Below are 22,305 nucleotides of genomic sequence, written 5' to 3'. Positions count from 1 at the left end.
TTTCCCAAAAAAAAACTGAGAGAAACTAGATAAAGTGCCCCTCGGGCACAGGTCTCCACCAGGGCAGGTCAGGTTGTGGCCTCCTGGTGGTGCTATAATAGGCCAATCTGAAAAGTGTGCCATTTCTTTTTACGCATTGGATGGCAATTGGATGATTTGAGGCCTTTTGTTACAAAAATGTGTTTTGCAAAAATCCACCTGTTGGTAGCGCTATAACAGGCCAATGTGAAAAGGGTGGGATATATTCCTCAGCCTAGTAGGAAAGTCTGTGAAAGATTTCACGTAAATTGCACACTGCGTCCATGATTTGAGGCTTTTTGTTCAAAACGGGCCAATCCTGCAAACTTTGAAAGCCAATGTTAGCCAATTAGGATGGAATATGAAATATCGGACAGATCCGTGTTGAACACATGACTATAGAGATAGTGTGTAACGATTTGCGGGATTTTTGGACAGAATCTGGAGGTTCATCGTTGGCATCCAGGGAGTGTGTGCAAAAGTAGGCATCGACCGGGTTAACGGTGCCGGAGATTAGCTGGTAACGGACTGACGGGCGTGCACGCACACGCACGCACACACACACACACACACACACACACACACACACACACACACACACACACACACACTGCACGCGGAGTGCAAAACATACTCTCTCCCCATGCCTTCGGCCTGGTGGAGACAAAAATATGAGAATATGAGTGACAGGATCGCTTGACACAAAGTAAATAATGAGATAGATATAGCCCGCTGAGGTCATGAGCAGGGTGTACACATAAGGTAGGCTATGTGGGATGACTCTGAGGCAGTTAAGTAGCAGCAAATGATGTCCAGAAGCTGTATGGTTTACGGTCAAATATATCAATACAATGAGGCCCGTATAAGCAGCTGACTTAAGGATAACGTTAAACACATTCAATGGTTCTCGCAGGCAGCATTATTCGTTGTTTTAATAGTGTGTCTTGTTCCCCACAGAGGTTCAGATGACACTTATCCCGTATGTTGAGCAGGGGGTCGGGTAACTCTCGTGCAATATTCAATATTTTCTCTGTAGTTTTCCTGCAGGTTGCTGTGGAGACTATACAACATATACTGCACTATAAACCCATTACTTGTGTGGAGAAATACCCATCAAACAATTTGTTTTATTTTTTGTAACTGTATCTATGGAAAGGGGGGGGGGCATTTATGGTCACTTATTGCAACAAAAACGAGGCATGTGTTTTTTAATGAGTGACATTTTCCAATTAGAACAGGATTTCCACCATGACAAAATAATGGAGCACTGATTAATGTTTACGTGACATCTTAAGAATGTAGACCGGGCAGAAGTAAATCAGACTGCCCCGTGCCTGGTCGGAGCCAGACCGTAGGCTACTTCTATTTACACAGATGTAATAGGCCCACATTACATTACATTAAGGGAATAGTGATTTGTAAGAACATAAATGACTAAAGGGCACATATACAAATGTTTTTTTCTTCTCTAGATACATGTCCATTAAATACAAAGTGTATGCATGGCATGTAGCTGTAAAAACAAGTTTATCTAATCCTTCCATTAATCAAGAGGGAACATTTTCTGGTCCCCGGGGATAAGGGGAATAACTTACTTTTTCTCCCAGTAGCTGCTCAGATGGCTCTGGTGAGCACATAGGGTGGAGTTCGCTCAAGGACAAGTCGACAGTGAGTGAAATCAAAACAGGAGGCTACTAAATTCAGAACCATTTTTCTCATCATCGATTCATCTGGTATACTGGATTAGGCCTCAAAAACAGACAGATTCAGAAAAGTACTTTTAACAAGGCTTTAATGCAGAATTAACAGTTATTATTCAACAAATGAAATTCAAAACATTGAAAACACAGGCGATCACAAAATTCCAAACTGTGATCAAAGATGATCGCTCTCAATGGACCACAAAGTCCAAGATTGTAAGTACAAATAGAAAAGTTAAAGTAAAATCTAAATCGTTGGAAGACTAACGGTGCAGGGCCAAGACAAAGGGGGGGGGGGGGGGGAAATAAACAATAAACATTAGCAACCTCTCACAAACAAGGAAAAACATACTCCTGACAGTTGTATGTTGTTGTGCATGTTGTGAGCTTGCAGATCGGCTATTTTTTGACAAACGCTCATACTAAAATAGGGTGGTTAACTTAATGCAAATACGCATTCCAGTAATGCTAATATGCTATGCACGAAACTAGCATACGGGTTCTTGCACAACACACCATCTACAGTGGCGTTTGACAAATTAGCCACTAGATGTGCTCGAAACATGTTTATGTTGTAGGTCACAGTGGTCAAATCTAAGGACGGTGAATTCATGTTTCATTTCAGGACACCACAGTAAGAACTGATCCTGTCCAAACGTGGCATAGCAAGTATTAGCGACACACGTGATTGTAGATCTGTTATTCCTGAAATGTTTTTTTTTACTTTTCGCATATGACATTAAGACCAAAATAGGGAGGTCAGGATCAAAGTGTTTAAGGGATATTTGATAATCCCACATGGGGTTCCCACACAAATTAGACATGCGTCATTATGTGACATCTTATTAAGATAAATATGGGAAACTAAAAAACACTTGAGGGAAGCCCAAAGAGAAAAACACAACAAAAATAAAAACACACATAACTCAGAATCTTACAAGCTTTGAGAGCACTTTTCAAAAACACACCAGGTTCACATTCCTACAGCTACACACCAATATGACATGTTTGTTTTGTAGTTAGACCAGGGGAAATTCAGCTTCACGCAACTGAAAACTGCTCAGATGGTCACGAGGAGCACTTGAGGGGGAACCGGGCAGGCTGGGAGAACCATGACCTTCTGATTACCAGGCAGCCTCTCCACCCAATAAGCTGTGGTTTCAGCTCAGTTTAACATCAGAAAAGTCTCGACCATCTGAACAGCCATTCAGCTGGGTGAAGCAGAAACGGAATTTCATTGATAGAGCCAATAGACAAAATAAAGACAGGATAGTATAGTAGTAGTAAGTACATCTATTCTATACGAGCATAGTAACTACAAATTGCATCAACTCAATCCTTCTGGAACAGCTGGTCGGGTTTCTGCTTTGGCCAAGAGAACCTCTGTGGTAGTGCCATTTTAGAGGGAGCAGATAGCCGTATTTTAAATACTTTGGTGATTCAAAAATAGCAGATCTACAAGCTCAAAGCCCAGCACGAAGTAGACCTGCTATTTAGAAAAATTGTGAACATCATTGAATATATATAAATATTTATTTTAAACAATTTAAACTCAAATCTTTGCTTCTGTGGGGGTCCCTGGAAGAAAATATTTTGAGATGGGGTCGGTGGTCAAATACATGTAATTTTGGGGGTCTTTCACATGAAAAGGTTAGAGAAACACTGATAGAACTGAACAACATACATTTTTCAGAAAACTCTTAGGATTTAGAAGACATTTCTTGAATCGGTCTCAAGTCTGAATGGGAAAAAACTAAACCCACACAAAACATTGCCGAACTACAATTGAAAACTCACAAACATGCAGATCAGCTTTTCTTTTTTTGACACTCTGTGAACTTCCAGAACAGTCATTTTCAGCTATGTAGGACATCTGAAAAAGCATATATAGGGTTTACAAGAAACGGACAAATAATCTCGAGTGGGATTCTCACGCTGCCATCGATGTTCATGAAAACGTCCTCCTCGAAAATAGAATCGTTCAGCCATTAATCATCTGAGACAAGCTCACAGCACTGGCCCTCAACGTTCGTTTCGGGGACCAACAGGGGTCCAAAAGGAACCTTATGGGTCCATTTGGATTCATTTTGTGCACTATGAGTTAAGTACTTTTGATTTTACAGTGTAGACTGGGGTGCCAGTGTAGTTCAGTTCAGTTATTCTCGAACCTTTTTAATTTCACGGATCCCCAGTTCGATAATGCATTAGATTAGACCACGCCGCCACGGACACCCGATTGATACCGTTTCTTGTTCTGCTCGGTGGACCCAAACCTACACTGTAAAATGCTGAGATAACGGTGGCTATTTACGGTCCTCGTGCTTTGACAAGCGTCGAGACGGAGGCCGCCGCGTCCGCGTCTTCTTCCCGGACGTTCCCGTCGGCGTCCAGGACCACGACGATGGTCCTCTCCTTCATCTCCTCGTAGCGCCTCTCCCTCTCGGCCACGGCCGTGCAGGCGGCCAGCACCTCGTCCGACTCAAAGTCGTCGTAGTCCCGCTGCAGCTCGGGGACGTCGAGCGCCTGCTTGTGGGCCTCCTCCTCTCGCCGCCTCTTCTCCTGGCTGTCCCGGTGCTGCCGCTGCAGCCGCTGTGCCCACGCCAGGTCGTCCTGCCACAGTGTGCGCTCCGACGGGCACAGGTGGACCGCCACCTGGAAGGACCTCACCGCCTGCAAAGTGACAGCACGAGGTTGTGTTTGTTGCTTTTTCCTGCTGCCAGGTGCCACCTCAGTCATGTATTGTACTATAGACACTAGACAGCATAGGTTTAGGTTTAGGTTTATTTATTTAGCATATAGTACAAAAAATAGACAATAACATATCAAAGAAACAAAAATACAATGCAAGGAAAGGAAGAAGCCAGAAGGCATAAGTGTGCTGAACTATAGCTGGCTTAGGTGGTTTCACCAGTATATGGGGTGTCGGTCAGGACACAGAGGCAGAATGCAATCAAACTTTACAGAAGTCCAACCAGGTACATGGGCATTGGGCACAACAAGACATTTGGGTGTGGTTTAAAAACAACCTGGAGAATATGTTAATATAATATTACAGTATATTGTGGTGGTCTCCCTACTATTCCATTGAGACATTTTGGATTCTGTGTTCAAGTACTGCAGGAACACTACTTGGTATCAAGAGTCTGAGCACGAGGGACCTTGAGCATTAATAATAAGTCACCTGAGTGGATCAAGTAGGGACTTAAGAGTTCCACATTCCAGACAAATTCATAAATATTTGATCTTACATAAATATTTGTTGTTTGATCTTACCCTCTATGACAGGACCAGAATGAATTAGTTAACTGAGGAATGGATTAAGCTTTTTATGTTAGGACTCTTGAATGAAATAATGTGTTTCCCTCTCTCTCTGTGTGTGTGTGTGTGTGTGTGTGTGTGTGTGTGTGTGTGTGTGTGTGTGTGTGTGTGTGTGTGTGTGTGTGTGTGTGTGTGTGTGTGTGTGTGTGTGTGTGCGTGCGCGCGCGCATGCATCTGTTTGATGCAGACAGGAGATTATGGAACAAGAGAACAGCCATAATTCTCTGGCAGGGCAATGTATATATCCTCACACTGCACTGCACATCAGGTAGATTTACTATTTCATTAAGGAGTCAACCTCTCATTCAGCTGCCTGTGAATTTGTAGATCAATTTCAGCATTGTCCTTCGACAGGGAAGAAGTACAAATCTCCCCTTATCTCCCCCCATTAAACAGTAATGGGAACACACTGCAAGTCATTCCTGAGCTTTGATCATTTGCAGTGAGTGAATTTATTAACTTATATTATCTCGAAATGATATTCATGATGAATAAGAAGTTCAGGAAACACCACTGATGGAGAATGATAAGATATATAAGGTATCTGGCAATGGTGTAATGTTTAACCATTTGAAACAGTGTTTTTATGATTTCTTCTCTCTTTTTTTGAGAGGTCTCCGGTTTCATACCTCTCCTGCACATTTTGAATACCCTTTGTAATTATTTTGCGTCTGTATACTTATTACATTGTGAGCATGGTTATGTTTATTATTTGCATACACGACGAGTTGCGCTATTTTTGAGAATGTAAGAAATGTTTTTTGGAAAACTGGTTACGCACAGATGGCCTAAGATATTAACGGCTAATTTACTCTTCATGTAAAAAATACTATGTTGTAAAAGATAAAAGGAGATAAAAGTAATACAAAATAGATGATTGACATTTCTCAAGTATATTTCTTACTTGAGTGACGTAATGTTAAAACGTAAGTAAAAGCACATCAATACAGATCAAGTGAGGGAGTAGACATGGAACCAATTATACAGTAGAGGAAGAAAAAAAAGAGAGGACCAGGTACAGACCCCTGGGGGACACAGAGCAACAAACTATATAGGATTTAAGTGCTTAAAAGGATGTTGAACTTTGGGCCCCGTTAGCCTGTCCTCATACTGGGGAAACCATCAGGTGCTAACCATGGGAGAAAAGCTTTCTGGCCAGTTTGTGGTCAAGGCGAGGCTAAGGGAGTATCACGCAATACATCAAACGAGGAGGCATTTAATGAAGGAAACTAGAGCTCTGAACATATTGCCTCCAACTCTCTATTAAGCCCTAGGCCCCAATTGCTTTAGCAGAGAGAAAAGTTATATTCCATCCTTCTTTCTTTGTCTTTTTTTTTCTTTTACAGGGCTGGGCAACCATTATCGCATCCATGGCTTGAAGATCTAGCGCAACATTTTGTAGGGCTTGTCCCCGAAAAGGTTGTCCAGGGGTGGACAACCTTGCATAATTATTACATGTTTTACAGAATAGCAGTTCAACATGGGTGATGTGTCATATTTAAAAAGGTTATCTTTGAAAAACAAAGAAGGGTCCCGCACACTGTGAGAAACTTGCCAAGAATGTTGCTCTTTATTCAACGTTTCGGTCTATTCGACCTTCATCAGGACAGACAATGGACAATAGACAATTGTCTGTCCTGATGACAGCCCCGCCATCGGAAGCTTTACATCCACTCTAAAAACCCACATTTTCTCCATTGCCTTCAGTTCAGTCTGAGGATAATATAAACTTATGGCCTTTTCTAGTCATTGAATGTTTTTAACCTGTGTAAATTGTACTGCTCTTATGTTGTTGCTCTTTTGATGTTGTTGTATTGTATTTGTCATTTTTAAATGGAAAGCACTTTGGGTCAACTTCTGTTGTTTTTAAATGTGCTATATAAATAAAGGTAACTTGACAAAATTGTATTGAACTTAATGCACAAGTTGCACAACATTGTACAGTGTATACAACTGTGGTAGTATGAAACACATTCAAGCATACATCCTTTTATTTAGCTACTTCCCCCATTCCCCCAAAGTGAGATAGAGAAGGGAATGCAAGACAGACAAAAGAATAAAAAACATAATTGGCCCGGGAATCTCAGTGTCTCTACTTTGTACAAATAGGTACTCAAACTTGTTGATGCACACAAACTCTTGAGACTCGACGGAACATGTCTAACTAAAAATAGAATTTTCCCCGCCTCCCCCTCCAACAGCTTTATTATATACGGAGGTGTGTCTATATTTGGCTAAGCTTTAGCTCAAGTAACTTTCAACACTTCCCATTGTTGTCACAGGTAGGCCCCTGACAGCTCTGCAGCTCCGGGACATGTGGGATCTGGAGGCAGTGCCATTAGCCACGGGGTTCCTGAGTTCAGCCCTGTTTGTGCTCCTCTAAGGGCGAGCGGTGAAGCTTGCAATCAGCCATTTTCATATATCCACACGCCCGGGCGCGTTCCGGGGCACTTTAAGCAATCTTTCCATGCCTCGGGCTGCTGGGTGTTCTTTAAAATAGAGGCACTTCAGAGGCGGAACGCTGGCGACGAGTCAAATGTGAGTCCTTCACCGACTGATATAACCCCACCATAAGAGCAGGCATCGATGATTAACTATCACAGACATTTGTAAACATCATTAGGCAATAATAATAATTGTGATAATTGTGTACCTTTTCGGTGTTTAGCTGTCGTTTTTTTTTGCAGTGTATTTGCAGGACTGGAGTTGTCCTGATACCATTTTCTTCAGACAGAGTACGAGTACTTTATTTTTAGTACTCGCCGATACCAAGTACCGATACGAGTACTTTATTTTACCCCCTTTTTCTCATAGATGCAGATAGATCTCCGATCTACACTTGGCCGGTTCCGAGTACCGAGTACGAGTACTTGAGGGTGGTATCGGCGAGGGACAACTCTACTTTCAGTGAAGAGAGGAGAGTCCGCACACAGGTTTGCTCCAAGGTGTTTGCTTTTTATTCAATACACCATAAATAAGACACAACGTTTCGGCCGTTCACGGCCGAAACGTTGTAACTCATTGCAACTCAATGACTTGCATTGGTTACCTTAAACAACCTTTTGTCCCAGCCCGACCCTTTGGTGTGGTTTGGGCTTAAATTGAACAGTGATAAAAAAATTATCTATCATTTTATAATGGACGATTTACTTTTCAGGCAAGTGGGCATGACCTTTGGGCAAGTAGAACATGACCTGTACTTGCCCGACTGGCAAGTAATAAAGTTGTTTATTTTGTTCTGTTTTTTGTGACTTTGGGTACTATAAGAAAAGCGCTATATAAAGTTTGATGTATTATAGTGTACCTGGAGTGTTTGACCAATCACACGTGATCGTTGGCGGGTGTTTGGCTAAGAACGGACGAACTGAACGTTAGCAAGGTGCAGTCAAAATCAATTTATTCCAGCGAGGGGTCAAACCAGCGACCTTCCAATTCCTACAACTCACTCAGCTATGGCCATGCCATGTGATGTGTCCTCCAGAGTTCAGTAATAATATGATATCTAGGTCAGTTTCCTAAACACTGGATCGGGACCAATTGGTGGGTCGTGGACACATTTTTATGGGTCCCTTTATTTTATATATTTTTTGTTTGCTGATTTTTTTTTTAATTAATTGTCATGAATGTCATGAATTCAAAACAAATGCAATTATTATTATAATAGAAATTCCATGAAGATAATAAAAGAAAAATCTAAGAAATTCCATTAAAAACGCATCACATCTGCCATTTTCATTAGTTTGGGTCCCGGGCAAACGTCTAATTATCGTTGGGTCACACCAAGCAAAGACGTATAGGTGGCAGCAACCATCCATCCAGTACTCACCAGGTCTACCTCTCCCATGTTGACCTGGGCCAACCATCCATCCAGTACTCACCAGGTCTACCTCTCCCATGTTGACCTGGGCCAACCATCCATCCAGTACTCACCAGGTCTACCTCTCCCATGTTGACCTGGGCCCGGCCCAGCGTCTGCCAGCCTTCCCACCACACGGGCCGACACTTCACTGCCATCTCGGCTGCCTTCACGGCTGGGAACACTTCCTGGAGTATTGTCAATACCTGTAGGTCAGATTACATCATTATGAAATTCAGATCACTCCATGGTGCTCAATCAGTCACCATATTTATAAACCATATGATTATGGCTGAATTTCTGTATTCAAGTGTTGAAAAGAGTTGCATTGGTTTGGTTGACCTTAAAGCAATTCTTCATTTCATTGTCACAACGTATTTGTATACTATGTGCAGTGACAATAAATTGAATCTAATCTAATCTAAAAAAAAAACTGTATTTTTTTCAAAAGCAGCCTCTTGAGCCATGGGTAATATATGGGTGTGGGGTCCAGGCCCTGGTGGCTAGGACACACAACAAATGTCCCAATGTGTTTCCACACCGCTGACCAGGGCTATGAGAGATACAGTTAGAAACAAGACCATGACTATTGAATTTGATGTATGAAGTCTCTACTTTACTGACGGATTTGAGTTGACGACACACATAGGGATTGTGTGCATTTATAGTAAGGAGGTGTTGCTAAGACAGACAGACAGACAGACAGACAGACAGACAGACAGTACTAGGGAAAGGGAGACCTTTGTTTGTCCCCGTTTACAGCTGATGGCTGCTCAGGTGGTTATGATGAGCGCTTGTGGGGGAGCAGTTTTTGCTCAGGGACACTTTGACACATACCCGAGCCGGGAGGCGAACATGTGAACATCTGATTACCAGACAACCTCTCTACCCACTAAACTACGGCTGCAAGAAGTATCATTATTCATGAGCAAGAAGTGAAGCATCAAAGGGATACCTTTTTCTTATTATGTAATAATTAAGAAACACGTTTTTTTGTTTTTTATCAACTGATCAACATGACACAAACCAGAAAATCTGCCTATATGATTAGTACGGGACTGTCGGTCTGCTTCCTTTGCATCGCTGAAATGACTAACAAATGAAGAGTTCAGTTCCTCCAGAAGCCAAGGGCAGCTCTGATGAGATTCACCCGTTAGTTATCAGGCTGCTCCACGTGAAAAGCGTCCAGCACAAGAGTCTGGAGCAATCGGAACATATGTTTCAATTCCACCAAATGGACACTGTTGACACTGCGTGTAATCAAACACATTGGGACATAATCTAATGGGCACAGAGGAAACCGAGAGAGCGGATGGCTTACAAATGGCGGTTCTGGGTTTATGTTTGCGGATTTTAATTCGTGAGTCATGACAAGGAATTCCCAAATGCTCAGAAGAGAGTAGGCATTCATTCTTTTTCCTGGGCAGGTTTCCTGTAATGGCTTCCTTCTCAAATGTCCTTTAATGGATAATGTCAAGACAAAACGCTGCCAGAATGTGACATGAAAGGTTAAGGCAATAAGGGGAGATGCCCCCGTGCTACAGATACAGAATGGGGAAATTGATACAGTAGATATAGCTAGATAAGACAACGGAAGAATTATTTAGTTTCTCAAAAATCCCAGTTACAGGATTATTAAATGATGTTTACATCAACAGTGTATTTCCAAGGCACCGTCACTGTGCCTACATGTTATATAACTCAACCACTTAAACCCTATACATAATGCGTTGATGGGGGTCCTACAGGGGTTTATACGCGGCCCCCTCCGCTTTGCTGCTCGACTCCAAATCGTTTTATCGAAAATAAACCCATCTTCATGCTTGATCCGCCATTTCGTCCGGCAAATGATCACCTATTTTCACAGAATGTGCATTCTAGCCTTCTTCCAAAACCATTGGATCCTCAAACTGTCTGCCAAATGTTTCGCCCTCTCCCCTGCGGCAGATCAGCTTGGAGATCCATTGTCAGCTGTTCTTATCGATGACCGATCTGGGGCCAGTTCCAACGGAATGCACGAAAAAGGCAGATAAGAAGAGCTGTGATACTGTCGTTTGAACCATTAGCGATAGAACCATTAATATGCTAACCGCCGTAACCGGGAGGTCGAATTCCGGTTTTTTTATTATGTTTTCTTAAGCTCCTAACATATATTAAAAAGAAACACATTCATCCTAAGACAAAGTTTATGCACACAGCACTATGGTTAAAAACGGCAATGCTGAAAAAATACATACTGCATTGATGTTGTTTTTGTTTCTGGCGAATTTTAAATAGTTTACTTTCGTTACTTATTTTACTCTCCTTACTGAGCGACTGTCCCTAGTGGTCTGGACACAAGAATAAATACAAAGATTAGACTCTGTAGTGAGCTAAGTATTTTGATGTCAATACAATTTTTAATCAGGACCGGACTTCTACAATATGGTATTGATACTTTAACTTAATTACAAGTATCCAGACCATCATTGTATACGCATCTCTAATACTAGGTATGTTCTTAACTGGATAACCACAGAGAACATCTCTGAAATAGCTAGCTTGCAAACATTCTCTCAAAACAAGTTGCCACAAGTGAGTCATCTATGCTGGCGATGCTTTCCAATGAACATCCTGCATATAAATCAAACCTGACACATTGTCCCAGATCTGCACTTAAAAAGGACACACCAACCACAGCCGGTGTGCCCCATGTGCCAAATGGTTAGGGCAACATGGGTGACTCAGCGAGTCGCCAGTTTGATTCCCACTTTGGCCAGGACTCTCTGCCTCCACTATCGCAGTCAATTACATACTAAACTAAATACCACAAAATAATCAAAAGAAAGCAAACATGATGCAATACACCCCTTCTCAACTTCGGGTCCGTGGACCACCACTTACACGTCTGTGACTCTGCTTGAGTACAAATGGAACCAAATGGACCCTTACTGATCCATTTGGTTCTTTTTGTATACTCCGAGTAAAATTAACAGTTTACATTTACAGTTTCGTACAATCTATATGGTACAGTTCATGTTAATATATACTGTATGCTATTGAGACATTTAGATCTTGACAAATATCAATTTTGACCAATGTGGATTGGGGTATCAAATCATTAGACTCTAATGTGGGGGACTCAAACTGGGGGTCATGGACAAAACAGGTTGAGAGTCATTGATCTAATGTTGCAGTGGAACAGGCAGATGTTATAAAAGGCATTAGCATAGATAGAGAATGTACCTGAGACTTCATTTCATACAGCGAGGCGTTCTCTGGAGTCAGCTGAATGGCCTCGTCCCACTTCTTAATGGCCTCCCAGTGTCTATGGACACACACACACACACACACGCACGCGCACACACACACTTCTTTAATACATATTTGGGCAACGATAGAATAATCACGCCAAATTAAACCCATTAATGATTAACCGATTCCATGACACCATTGACTCCAGCGCTGTGGTCAGCAGTCGGCAGAATGCACGAAAAAGGTTGCGAAGAAGATCTCGGTAATCAGCCATTTTTGTGCTAATATGCTAACCGGAAGATCGCGATAATTATGTATTTATTTAGTGCCGGCTAACATCGCCCCACACCTCAATCTGAGCCTCAATTCAGAGACAACGCAGCTAAAGATGAAGTGTTTGGAATACGATGATGTCACACCATGGAAGCAAGCATTGCCTAGGGAAGCTAAAATACACCTTTTACTCAAATATTTTCTTCTGGTGGTCCCTGGAGCAAAGTATTTTGAGATGGGATGGTCGAAGGTCAAATACATATGATTGTGGGGGATACTTGACATGAAAACATTTGAGAACCACTGAAATAGAAATGTATGTTTTTCAGAAAACAGTATTTTTGAATACGGCCTCAGATCTAAATGGGTCGTTAAGCGATAGTTGCAGCCATATAGAGGGTATGCGCGTGACATCATCATCATACCCGGAAGTTATGCGGGAACGCCTACTTTCTGGCCTTCACAGCCCTTACATCCAAACAGAAAAGTCCTATCTGATTGTATTAAAATTAGTTAAATGACATTAAACTCACTTTGCCACTCGATTTGCCATTGACTTTATGCATGCGCACATACCCTCTATTACTGGATGCGGTCTCTAGACCTAGTAGACCGGATCCCATTGGTCGAGTGGGACGTGACCCGAGCTGAGGTTATGCTGGGACATTGTCCCACTGAGCACTTTAGTGATGCGATTATAGAGACACTATCTGGCTCATCCTACCTGGAAACTCCTCCAGTCAATATTGACTGAAGATGGATGGACCTATCGTCCTGGATTCTGAAAGTCAACATGTCATTCCCACTCCATATTTATGATGACGGATATCCTGATTCAGTGTCCAACTAGGGCTGTGATAGCCTAGCCCAGCCAGCATGCTTTCTGGTCTAGAGGGGTGGGCGCGCATGGAGCAAGCGCTGGTGAGACTACTTACAAAACTATCACAAAACCTACAAACCATTATGCATTGTGCTAAAAGAAAAATGCCAACGTTGATCTGGCAAATTTATTTTTATTGTGCAACAGCAATGACGTGTGTGTGTAGTGTCCGAAACACGTTATTTATTTCACTGATGACTTCACTATAGTCTCCTACATATGATTGAGTGAGTGATCTCGGACACAGCCTTGGACTAATGTGTGACCCACCCACATATCCCAGGGGAATGAATCAAGGTAGAAATCGGTTAACAAACATGAGGGGGTCGTTTCTATACATGTTTATGTTTTGTTAATAATTAATTGCATTTTATAGCACTTTTCCAAGTGCTCAAAGCGCTTTACAATGGTTCATTCATTCATACATTGGGAGGTAAAGCGGCAAACAGTCGACGCCAGCGTCCTCACTTCCCACATTCACACACCAATGGTGGCGAGCTCACACCGACCGACTCATTGGAGGCAATGTACGTAGGGTTCAGTGTCTTGCCGAAGAACACTTCGACATGTGGACAGGAGGAGCAGGGATTCGAACCGCCGACCCAGGGATCATTCCTGAGCCACAGCCGCCCAACAGGGGACAACTGTTGTGTTGTCCCCTGTATTGTCTTTTATATGGACCTATTAGGGTCTGAAATAAAGATTGATTCTATTCTAACCTGTAGTAACAGCGAAATGTCACAGGGGTCAAAGTGGTTACAGGAGAGGAAAAGGCATTGTCCAGACATCGTTTCAAATCCCTAAGCAGTCATTCTGCACCAGAAACACATCATTTCCGCAGCAGAATCCACTTACTCGTCACAAACACAATTACAGACAGTTAATGTGGGCTGCAATTCTGTGTCCACAAGACTAGGGCCTTCACAAACTGATTGAAAAAAAAATTGTAATGGGATAAATATCCAAGAACAGTCTAATATTTCCTGAGCCAAATCTTTTTTTCCCTTTAATTTTACCTGGTGTTTGGTATTGTTTACATTACAAGTTTTGTGTGGCACCTGACTAAATGTAACGTCCATGAGTCAGACTATTAATTATTACCACGTGGCTGTACTAGGAGGTGAGCTGAAATTGGGTCTGTCTGTCTGTCTGTCTGTGGCTAATCTCCCAAACTGTTGAACGGATCACCTGACGAACATGTTGTAGTGACATCGAAACGTTGTCGTTTTGTCTGCACCCTGTTCAGAAAGGCTTTAATCTTTAACTGTCCAAGAATGCTCCAGTGCCTTCCTTCCACCAAACACTTATTAGACCTTGTCTTGTTTATAAGTGCAAAAGGGATGTGATAAATAGTGCCCTTTAGCAATCATCACTGTCTGCTATCCTTATTCAGAATGTACAATTAGTGCTGCCACTGGATTATATTTTGAAATATCCCTCAGCATATAAACCTACATACAGAGGCGTTACAATCTGTGCTGTGCAACAGCGACCTCTTTTGGGCGTTTTTGATGGTGACTGACTAGCCAAGCTTCTCCTTCAATAAAAGCAACCGTTTCCTAAAGCTTCCTAATTATTGGCATCGGCAGCTACGAGTGTTTAGCAACTCGTTGATGAGTTGCTCTCTCTAAAGTGTTAAGGTCAACCGCACCAATGCACCTCCTTGCAACTGCCATTGCGGATAATGGTGCAAGTAGTTGCATTTCGCAAGGAGTTGCATGGCAGGTCACTGCAGAGTGAGCATTAAAGGACTAGGTGTTACACCTCTGTGAACTTTCCTAAAGCTTATAACTATATAGCGACTTATTTGGTGATCTAACTAATATCCTTCATTACTTCACTTTGAAATGCTGTCTTTAGTTCATTTTTGAGTGGTGCTAGCCACAGATGCGTGTCCGAGCACTGAAATCTGCAACACGATGTCACAGTGCAGTGCAGTGCAGTGCAGTGCAGTGCAGTGCAGTACAGCACCACTCACTTCAGACGGGTCTAATTTTTGAGGGGTGCTAGCCCCTCCTATATACAGGTTTAATGTTTGTTTTGAGTTAAACAAACATAAAGAATTCCATTGACAATGAAGGGAAATTTACATCATCTTGTCCCAAACACAAACATTAAATGCCATAATGCCATTTAAGAATAAAGAAAGTTTAATGTTTGTTTTGTTCGTGTTTGTTTTACATCACCATTACATCACCTAATCCTATAGCAACATGACTCACTTGACATGACTTAATATATTAGCGCCCCTCACTTCACACAAGAGTGATTTTCTTTTTAAATTTAAGCTCTAATCTGTCAGAGCTTCACTTTGGTCAACCAGGTTGTTTTAAATGTGATAAACTGTGGTAACATAACTAAATGTTATTTGTAACACACGAAACCACTTGAAAATTGGTTGAAAATTCAATGATTTTAATTGTGAAGAGATCTGCTGCCTCAACAGACATACTGTATCTCTAGTCTGTACTGCACATCTGACTGCTCTGCTGTAGTATAGACTCTCTCCACTCCATATCTATCCCAATCCTATACATTACTCACAACGTTGCAACGTAGATCTGCTATGTTTTGGCTTATGGACCCAGAATATGGATGCTGGTGGCGTTAAAGTAGTCTCTCAAGACAAAGAGAGGGTGCTGTTTTCCCTTTGTTTTGCTGACGGGTTCCCAGATTGGGGTTGACGTGGTTCAGTCTCACCTGCCCTGCTGGGCCAGGAAGGCTCCTTCGTCCTTCAGTCTCTTGCTCTTGGCCGTACAGTCTTCTAGCAGCGTCTCCCGGCGTCTCTTTGTTGCATGGAGCCAGTCCGCCTCTTCCTTGTCATCGTCACCAACAGCCTTCGTCTTAAGACTCTTCGTCTTCTTCTCTGCCTCAGATTCAAACAGCAGCACCGTCGATTTGGACACCTTCTCGCCAACTTTCTTCTTCCAACCAAACGAAGCCATCTGAAGAGAGATCACAGTGTGTCTACAGTGGGTCTAGACAGTGGGTCTACATAGTGGGTCTAACATTGAGGAACCGGAAACGGTCCCATAACATTTTGGAACCGTTTCCGGGGATGCATTTTGTCACACTGTCAGAGCTGGCATGTGGACTTCATTACAATGCTGGTGTTTCTCAAAAGTCACAATGAGTGAATGGTAAATGGTGCATTTATATAGCGCCTTTATCCAAGGCGCTTTACATAGATTGTGCATTACATTCACCATTTCACACACATTCGTACACCGATGACAGAGGAAACCATGCAAGGCACCAACCTGCACATCGGGAGCAATTAGGGGTGCAGTGTCTTGCTCAAGGACGCTTGGACGTGGCAACCTTGTGGTTACCATCCGGCCACTCTACCCCTGAGGCTGAGCCACCTCCGCCACCATGGACTCTTAGTCTATGCAGACATATTGGCAAGGAATCGTGCCTTAAGAGCCTCTTCCTTCACAGATGTTACCAATGATAATAAAGGCTATATGAAGGCTGGGCAAACACCCTGTACCTGCAGACATACGTGTCAAGAAAGCGCCTATTCCAAGCGACAGTGGCTCAGGGGTAGAGTGGCCGGATGGATTCATGGTAACCGCAAAGTTGCCAGTTCGAACATGGGCTCCCCCAGAGTTAGTGTCGAAGTGTCCTTGAGCAAGACTCTGAACCCCTAATTGCTCCCGAAGTGCAGGTTGGTGGTGCCTTGCATGGTTTCCTCCAGCATCAGTGTGTGTGAATGTAAATGCACAAACTCTGTAATGCGCCTTGGATAAAGCCATAATGGCAGTATATAAATGCACCATTTTACCATTAACTGTAAGTAGTAGTAACACTTAACTAACACCAGTCCTGTGAAGGAAGAAGGCTTTCCAATATGGCTGCTGTGCATTAGACCCCCATTAGTATAATACTATATTATTACATCACGTTACACACGTACTGCGTTACAGCAAGAGTACACCGACGTTACACATACATGTATATTAGCAGTATCACCCTTTGTCCCAGTTAAGAACCAGTGAGCCTGCATATAATACAGCAGAACAACCTTATCGCCTGTGGGCTATAACTAACTAAGCTGCTAGCATGGGACGCTAAGTAGCAAGTAAACAGTAGCATTAGCATGATTATCAGGTCTATTTAGCGTGAACCACAAACATTAGGTGTTGTTACATAGACTGGTGGTATATTAAAGACAGTAATACATTGTTTAGCATATTGTCAAAACGTTGCAATTAACACAACCACACACTACACACCAGATAATGTGTTGTTTTGTTGACATCTGACGTCGTCGTTTCTTCTTCAGCTTAATCTTGTAGTGTTTTGGTCAGTTGTCATAATTCAAACAGCGTTGGGGTGCATTACCGCCACCCACTGACCTGGAGCAGTGGGAACTAAAAAAGATTCACAGCAGGTCAGCAACATTTTCTTTGTAAATAGATATTTTTGCTCTACAACCTTTCATTCTTTTAAAAACGATGATCTCCCTGATGATTCCTGTTCTGTTCTTTGACTACCGGTATATAGAAGTGTCTATTTGTACGTCTCTAAATGTTTTGATGAATTGACCAAGGTGGACCCTCTTGTAAACAAGTGTAATGCTTAAATAGGTTGTCCACTCACAGTTAACAGTCTTTGTATTGAGTTTGTGCTTGAAATGTACTGTAATTCTGCAAACAGTTAATAAATAATTCAATGAATGAATCAAAACATACTCCATATCAGCCATTAAGCCTAGATTGATTGATGATTGATTACTTATTCTTTCTCATTCAATCATGCTCATGCATTTTTTTATTAAGAGAATAACTTTGTAAGTGTTGCTTTCAGATACCTTTTCCCACCACTGTTGAAGTAACCCTCCCATCTGAGTATATTTACAGCTAAACCTGCTTATAATCTTTTCCATCAAACAACTTAACTATTAAGAAAAGTATAGCACCAGTGGTGGAAAGTAACTAAGTACCTTTACTTTTATACTTAGGCTATGTACAATTTTGAGTATTTCAAAATTTCAATAATTTTACTTTTCCTTAACTTTTTTTTACTCCACATCTCAAAAGGCAAATATTGTACTTTCACTCCACGATACTGTAATTATTTATTTGAAAACATTGTTACTATACCAGTAGTTATAAAACACTTTAGACATATACTTGTCTACAAGCTCTTGTAGTGCTGGTATTTTCCAAGGATTTTATACATTTGAAAACTTGTGAAATGGAACGTTCTGCAAAATGTAGGTAGGCTATAAGTACATTTTGATGCAAATACATTTGTAAGTAAAATTTGTAACTAAACTTGTACAGATTATTTCTACAACATGGTATTGATACTTTTACTTAAATTTTCCCCTCACTGTATATGTTTCTTTTCCCTTTTTGCTTCCTTTACGATTATTAATTCCTGTTCTGTTCTTTAACTATATAGAATGTCTATTTGTATGTCTCTAAATGTTTTGATGAATTGAATATGGTGGACCCTGTTGTAAACAAGTGTAATGCTTAATTGGGTCGTCCACTCACAGTTAACAGTCTTTGTATTGAGTTTGTGCTTGAAATTCTGCAAACTGTTAATAAATATTTCAATCAAACCGATAGCGAAAGTGTGGCTGGCTTCGCTTATCTTGCATTTCACCTTCTCACAATATATTAGTCAGTCACACACATATATGATCCAAGGTCAATTCACATGACTTCCACTCCATAGACTTAAAATTATTACCAGGCAGTCCACTTATGATTTTGTTTAACAAAAACAATAAGTTTGTTCCCAACCATTATCTAAGATAAGATTTACATATGAAAGCAGATCACAGATACAAGACAATTGCCTGGTAAAAACATCCCGGCCGTGTGAATTCACATTATCACGTGTCTTCTGCAGTGCAGACCGGCCTGGCCTCAAGCACTGGGTGGGCGTTTTGCAGAAACCAAAAAGTGGAAGATCCAATCAGTCTCTGTCTGCGCTCACCTCACACCCTGTGATTGACAGCTGCTGATTTAGGCTCATCCACTTTTTGAGCGGTGCCTCTGCTCCATTACGCAGCTACGCGTGTAGCTCCCTGTGTTCTGTATGTGTGTGCGTGTGTCTGTCCGAGCAGACAACTGAAACACCTCAGCAATACCACTGGATGGCACTGTTGCGCGTCACACACACTGTGCGAGGGGGGAGGGCTTGTACAGTACAGTTGTATGAGTAGTACAGTATAGTAGAGTACAGTACTGGCACCGGTCACACAGGTGTGATTTGTGGTTTCTACAAAACTCCCACCCGTCGCTTGGGCTAGACAAGACGCATGCGTTTACCAGGCCACAAGAGAAAAGCAATAGGTCTACAACATCACTGAAATGTGTGCAATTTAGCTGTTTATTAGGCAGTTGTGTATATAAATGATTTCAACACTGTCCATTGAAATTTACATGATAGGTAATTCTTGGTAATAGGGTCCCTTTTACACACCAAACAAAAATAGAACAATGTTTCTTTAGAAGCAGTTCAGACTGTTAAAATAAAATGTCCTATAAATGGTCCACTTTAAGGACTAGCCACTCGTAATACCAGAAGTTGTTTAAACATCATGGTTTCACACATACCAAAAAAAAACAAAAAAAACTTAAACCCTATATGGTAGACCCTCAGGGCTCTATACAATTATTTTCAGATTTGTTTTTATGGGAAAAGGTTTGGATGAAAATAGATTAACAAGCTCACAACGTCACCGTCGACGCACTGCAAGTTATTCCATCTGCCACTTTCTGCGAAAGCTTTTGCCCCCACAATACAGATAGTGGGGTTTATGTGGTCCACGTCCTGCTAATATTTAAAAAAAACACAAGTGTTTCTTTGCCATGATCAATATAGTACTTCAAAGACCACACAGTAAAAACAAATTGGCCAAATATTGATCCATAAGATTTCAGTCAAATGGTCCCAGACAGGACAGCTGAAAAAGCTACTCATGATCACAATTTCTGGCTCCCCTTGCATTTTTGACAAATAATTTCTGTGAATTACAAAAGCATGGACACCCTCGTCTTCAGCAGCTGCTAAAAGCTATAAATGGCGGGGACAGAAATTATGCCGTTCAGTCTCAAATATTTCTGTAAGAAATGTATCCATAAAACTTTATTTCCCATTTAGTTATCAACACTCATTGAATACCATGCATGCATCAAACTACGTTGTACAAATCTGTGTTAATTCATCTCGCCTCAAATTACCAGATTTGTACCGAGATAGGGTTCTCCTTTCTAGACTAGAGCCGCTGAACATTCATTTAATTGACCCGATTACAACCGTTCCATGCCTCCGAATCTTGAACAATCAATTTGGATCAATTTGAAGGGTTTTTGGACCGAGTAGACAGGGCAGGACAACTATCACTAGATCAGTGGTTCTCAAACGTTTCCATGTCTCTCTTGCACAGCGACCCTGTACAAGATTAATGTTGTGAAAATGTTTTTAAAATATTCCAAATTGTTCCAATTTCTCTTCCAAGAGTATTTGGACAATGGTCAATCCACAAGCTCACAGAGTGCATTGCATCGCGACGTGAGCCTGTAAGATCAGCTACTTTCAAAAAGCCTGTTGAAGTGGTTGAACTGATTTTGATGCTATATGAAACCATTTTTCTGGACACCCACTTCGAGAACCACTGATTAAGAACATGCATCCTTGTGATAGTGCCTTCATTAAACTACAGTAACTAATTCCCAGATTGTAATTCATCAACAATTGCAAGGAGGTGCCAATTGTTTGGCAGACCAGAATACTAACAGTACTGATAACAAGGCAGCCAAATGACAGACTACTTAAGAGTTAAAAATCTAATCATCTGGATAACAGATTGGGGATACAACTCAGATTGTGTAAAAAATAAAAAAACACTTCTCCAAGGGTGTTTCAGGTTTATGTAAACCTTCATTTAAAGTTGTCCCTCAAGGGAATGAGGACAAAAATACCCCCTTAAAAATACAAAAATGAACTAGCACATCCATAGCATTTGTAACGACGACATTAGGGATGTAGGGTATTCCTTGCCAAAAACGCATTGTCTACGTAGCTACTAATCACCTTGAAATTGGTCCTGACTCCTGAGCCCCAGATATTCGTTATGGATTGGCGGGTAAAAACTGAACATGGCAGGAATAAACAAGCTTCAATGTAGGCAGAAGGCATGTCATTCGCCAATGCTCCTAAATTTCCTATTAATCTGAACAATGCAGATAAAAGTAATGCAACTGAGTAATAATAATGTCATGACATAATTCTGACATGACAACTCTTGTGAGTAGTGAATGTTAACTTTCATCTGAAAAGACAATCAAGGATATCAGAATAATTGTGGTTAAATTAAACACAAATGTGATAATGATTTGAAACGCAGTAACAAAAAAGCAAGATCATCCAGCAATAGTCCTTAACGCAGGCAGTGGGGGGGGAAATATGTTTCTGTTTCCAATATAACGTTCACTACCCCCACTTAAAGCACTGATAAATATATTCAATTCTTTATATATATATAAAAAAATGTAGGGGACAGACAAATTCAGACAAATCTTTACAACAATGACAAAAAAAACCCATGGAACTCTCATCTTTAAAAACTCAATCAAATTCACAAAAGGAAAAACAATTCTGACAATGCACTCTTCTTTTCCCCTGACAGTGGAGAGAATTACGGGGGGTCATTGCACTTCTTCAGAGTCCAATGGGCATCGCCGTGACGATGCTCATTAAAAGCCAGTGCAGGGCCCTGAGAGTGACGTCTGCACTGCTCCTCTGGTCTCTAAAGCCTGAGTTATACTTGGCTGCACGTTGTGTCGCACACCGGAAACAGCTGATCTACAAGCCCTAGATAATAGCGACAAGAATCTAGTATGCAATGCCGTACAATGGCATAATTCTGGATGTTTATAGTATTTTGCACTATGCAGTATTTTTGGTTCCAATTTTGAGAATGTCATTTTTTGTTTTATTCAGTGACGCTAGAAATAAGAGGAAAGGGGACGAATATACTTTGTAAAAAAATACTGCAATAA

The 22,305-nt window shown here is 41.4% G+C and overlaps 1 protein-coding gene across 1 annotated transcript; it reads right to left on the bottom strand.

The window, feature by feature from the left end:
- Window positions 1–1,793: 1,793 nt before the first annotated feature.
- On the bottom strand, window positions 1,794–17,586 carry ttc33 (tetratricopeptide repeat domain 33). The gene is made up of 5 exons (XM_080756601.1): window positions 17,518–17,586; window positions 15,980–16,224; window positions 12,118–12,199; window positions 8,967–9,098; window positions 1,794–4,388 (listed from the first exon to the last, which is right to left on the bottom strand). Exons 2-5 carry the CDS (start codon window positions 16,222–16,224, stop codon window positions 4,026–4,028), a joined length of 822 nt encoding a protein of 273 aa, XP_080612727.1. The 5' UTR covers window positions 17,518–17,586; the 3' UTR covers window positions 1,794–4,025.
- Between the last annotated feature and the right edge of the window lie 4,719 nt (window positions 17,587–22,305).

Source organism: Protomyctophum bolini (assembly GCF_963924005.1).
Source record: "Protomyctophum bolini genome assembly, chromosome: 22".
Classification (NCBI taxonomy): domain Eukaryota; kingdom Metazoa; phylum Chordata; class Actinopteri; order Myctophiformes; family Myctophidae; genus Protomyctophum; species Protomyctophum bolini.
This window is presented reverse-complemented; position numbering and strand designations above follow the sequence as displayed.

Bases quoted from the DNA above. Each gene is read 5' to 3' on its own strand.
- ttc33 (XM_080756601.1), bottom strand. From the start codon at position 16,224: ATGGCTTCGTTTGGTTGGAAGAAGAAAGTTGGCGAGAAGGTGTCCAAA. The intron at 12,200-15,979 runs GTGAGACTGAAC...GTGTGTCCATAG, and splicing joins TTCCTGGCCCAGCAGGGCAG to ACACTGGGAGGCCATTAAGA. The intron at 9,099-12,117 runs GTACATTCTCTA...TCTGACCTACAG, and splicing joins TGTATGAAATGAAGTCTCAG to GTATTGACAATACTCCAGGA.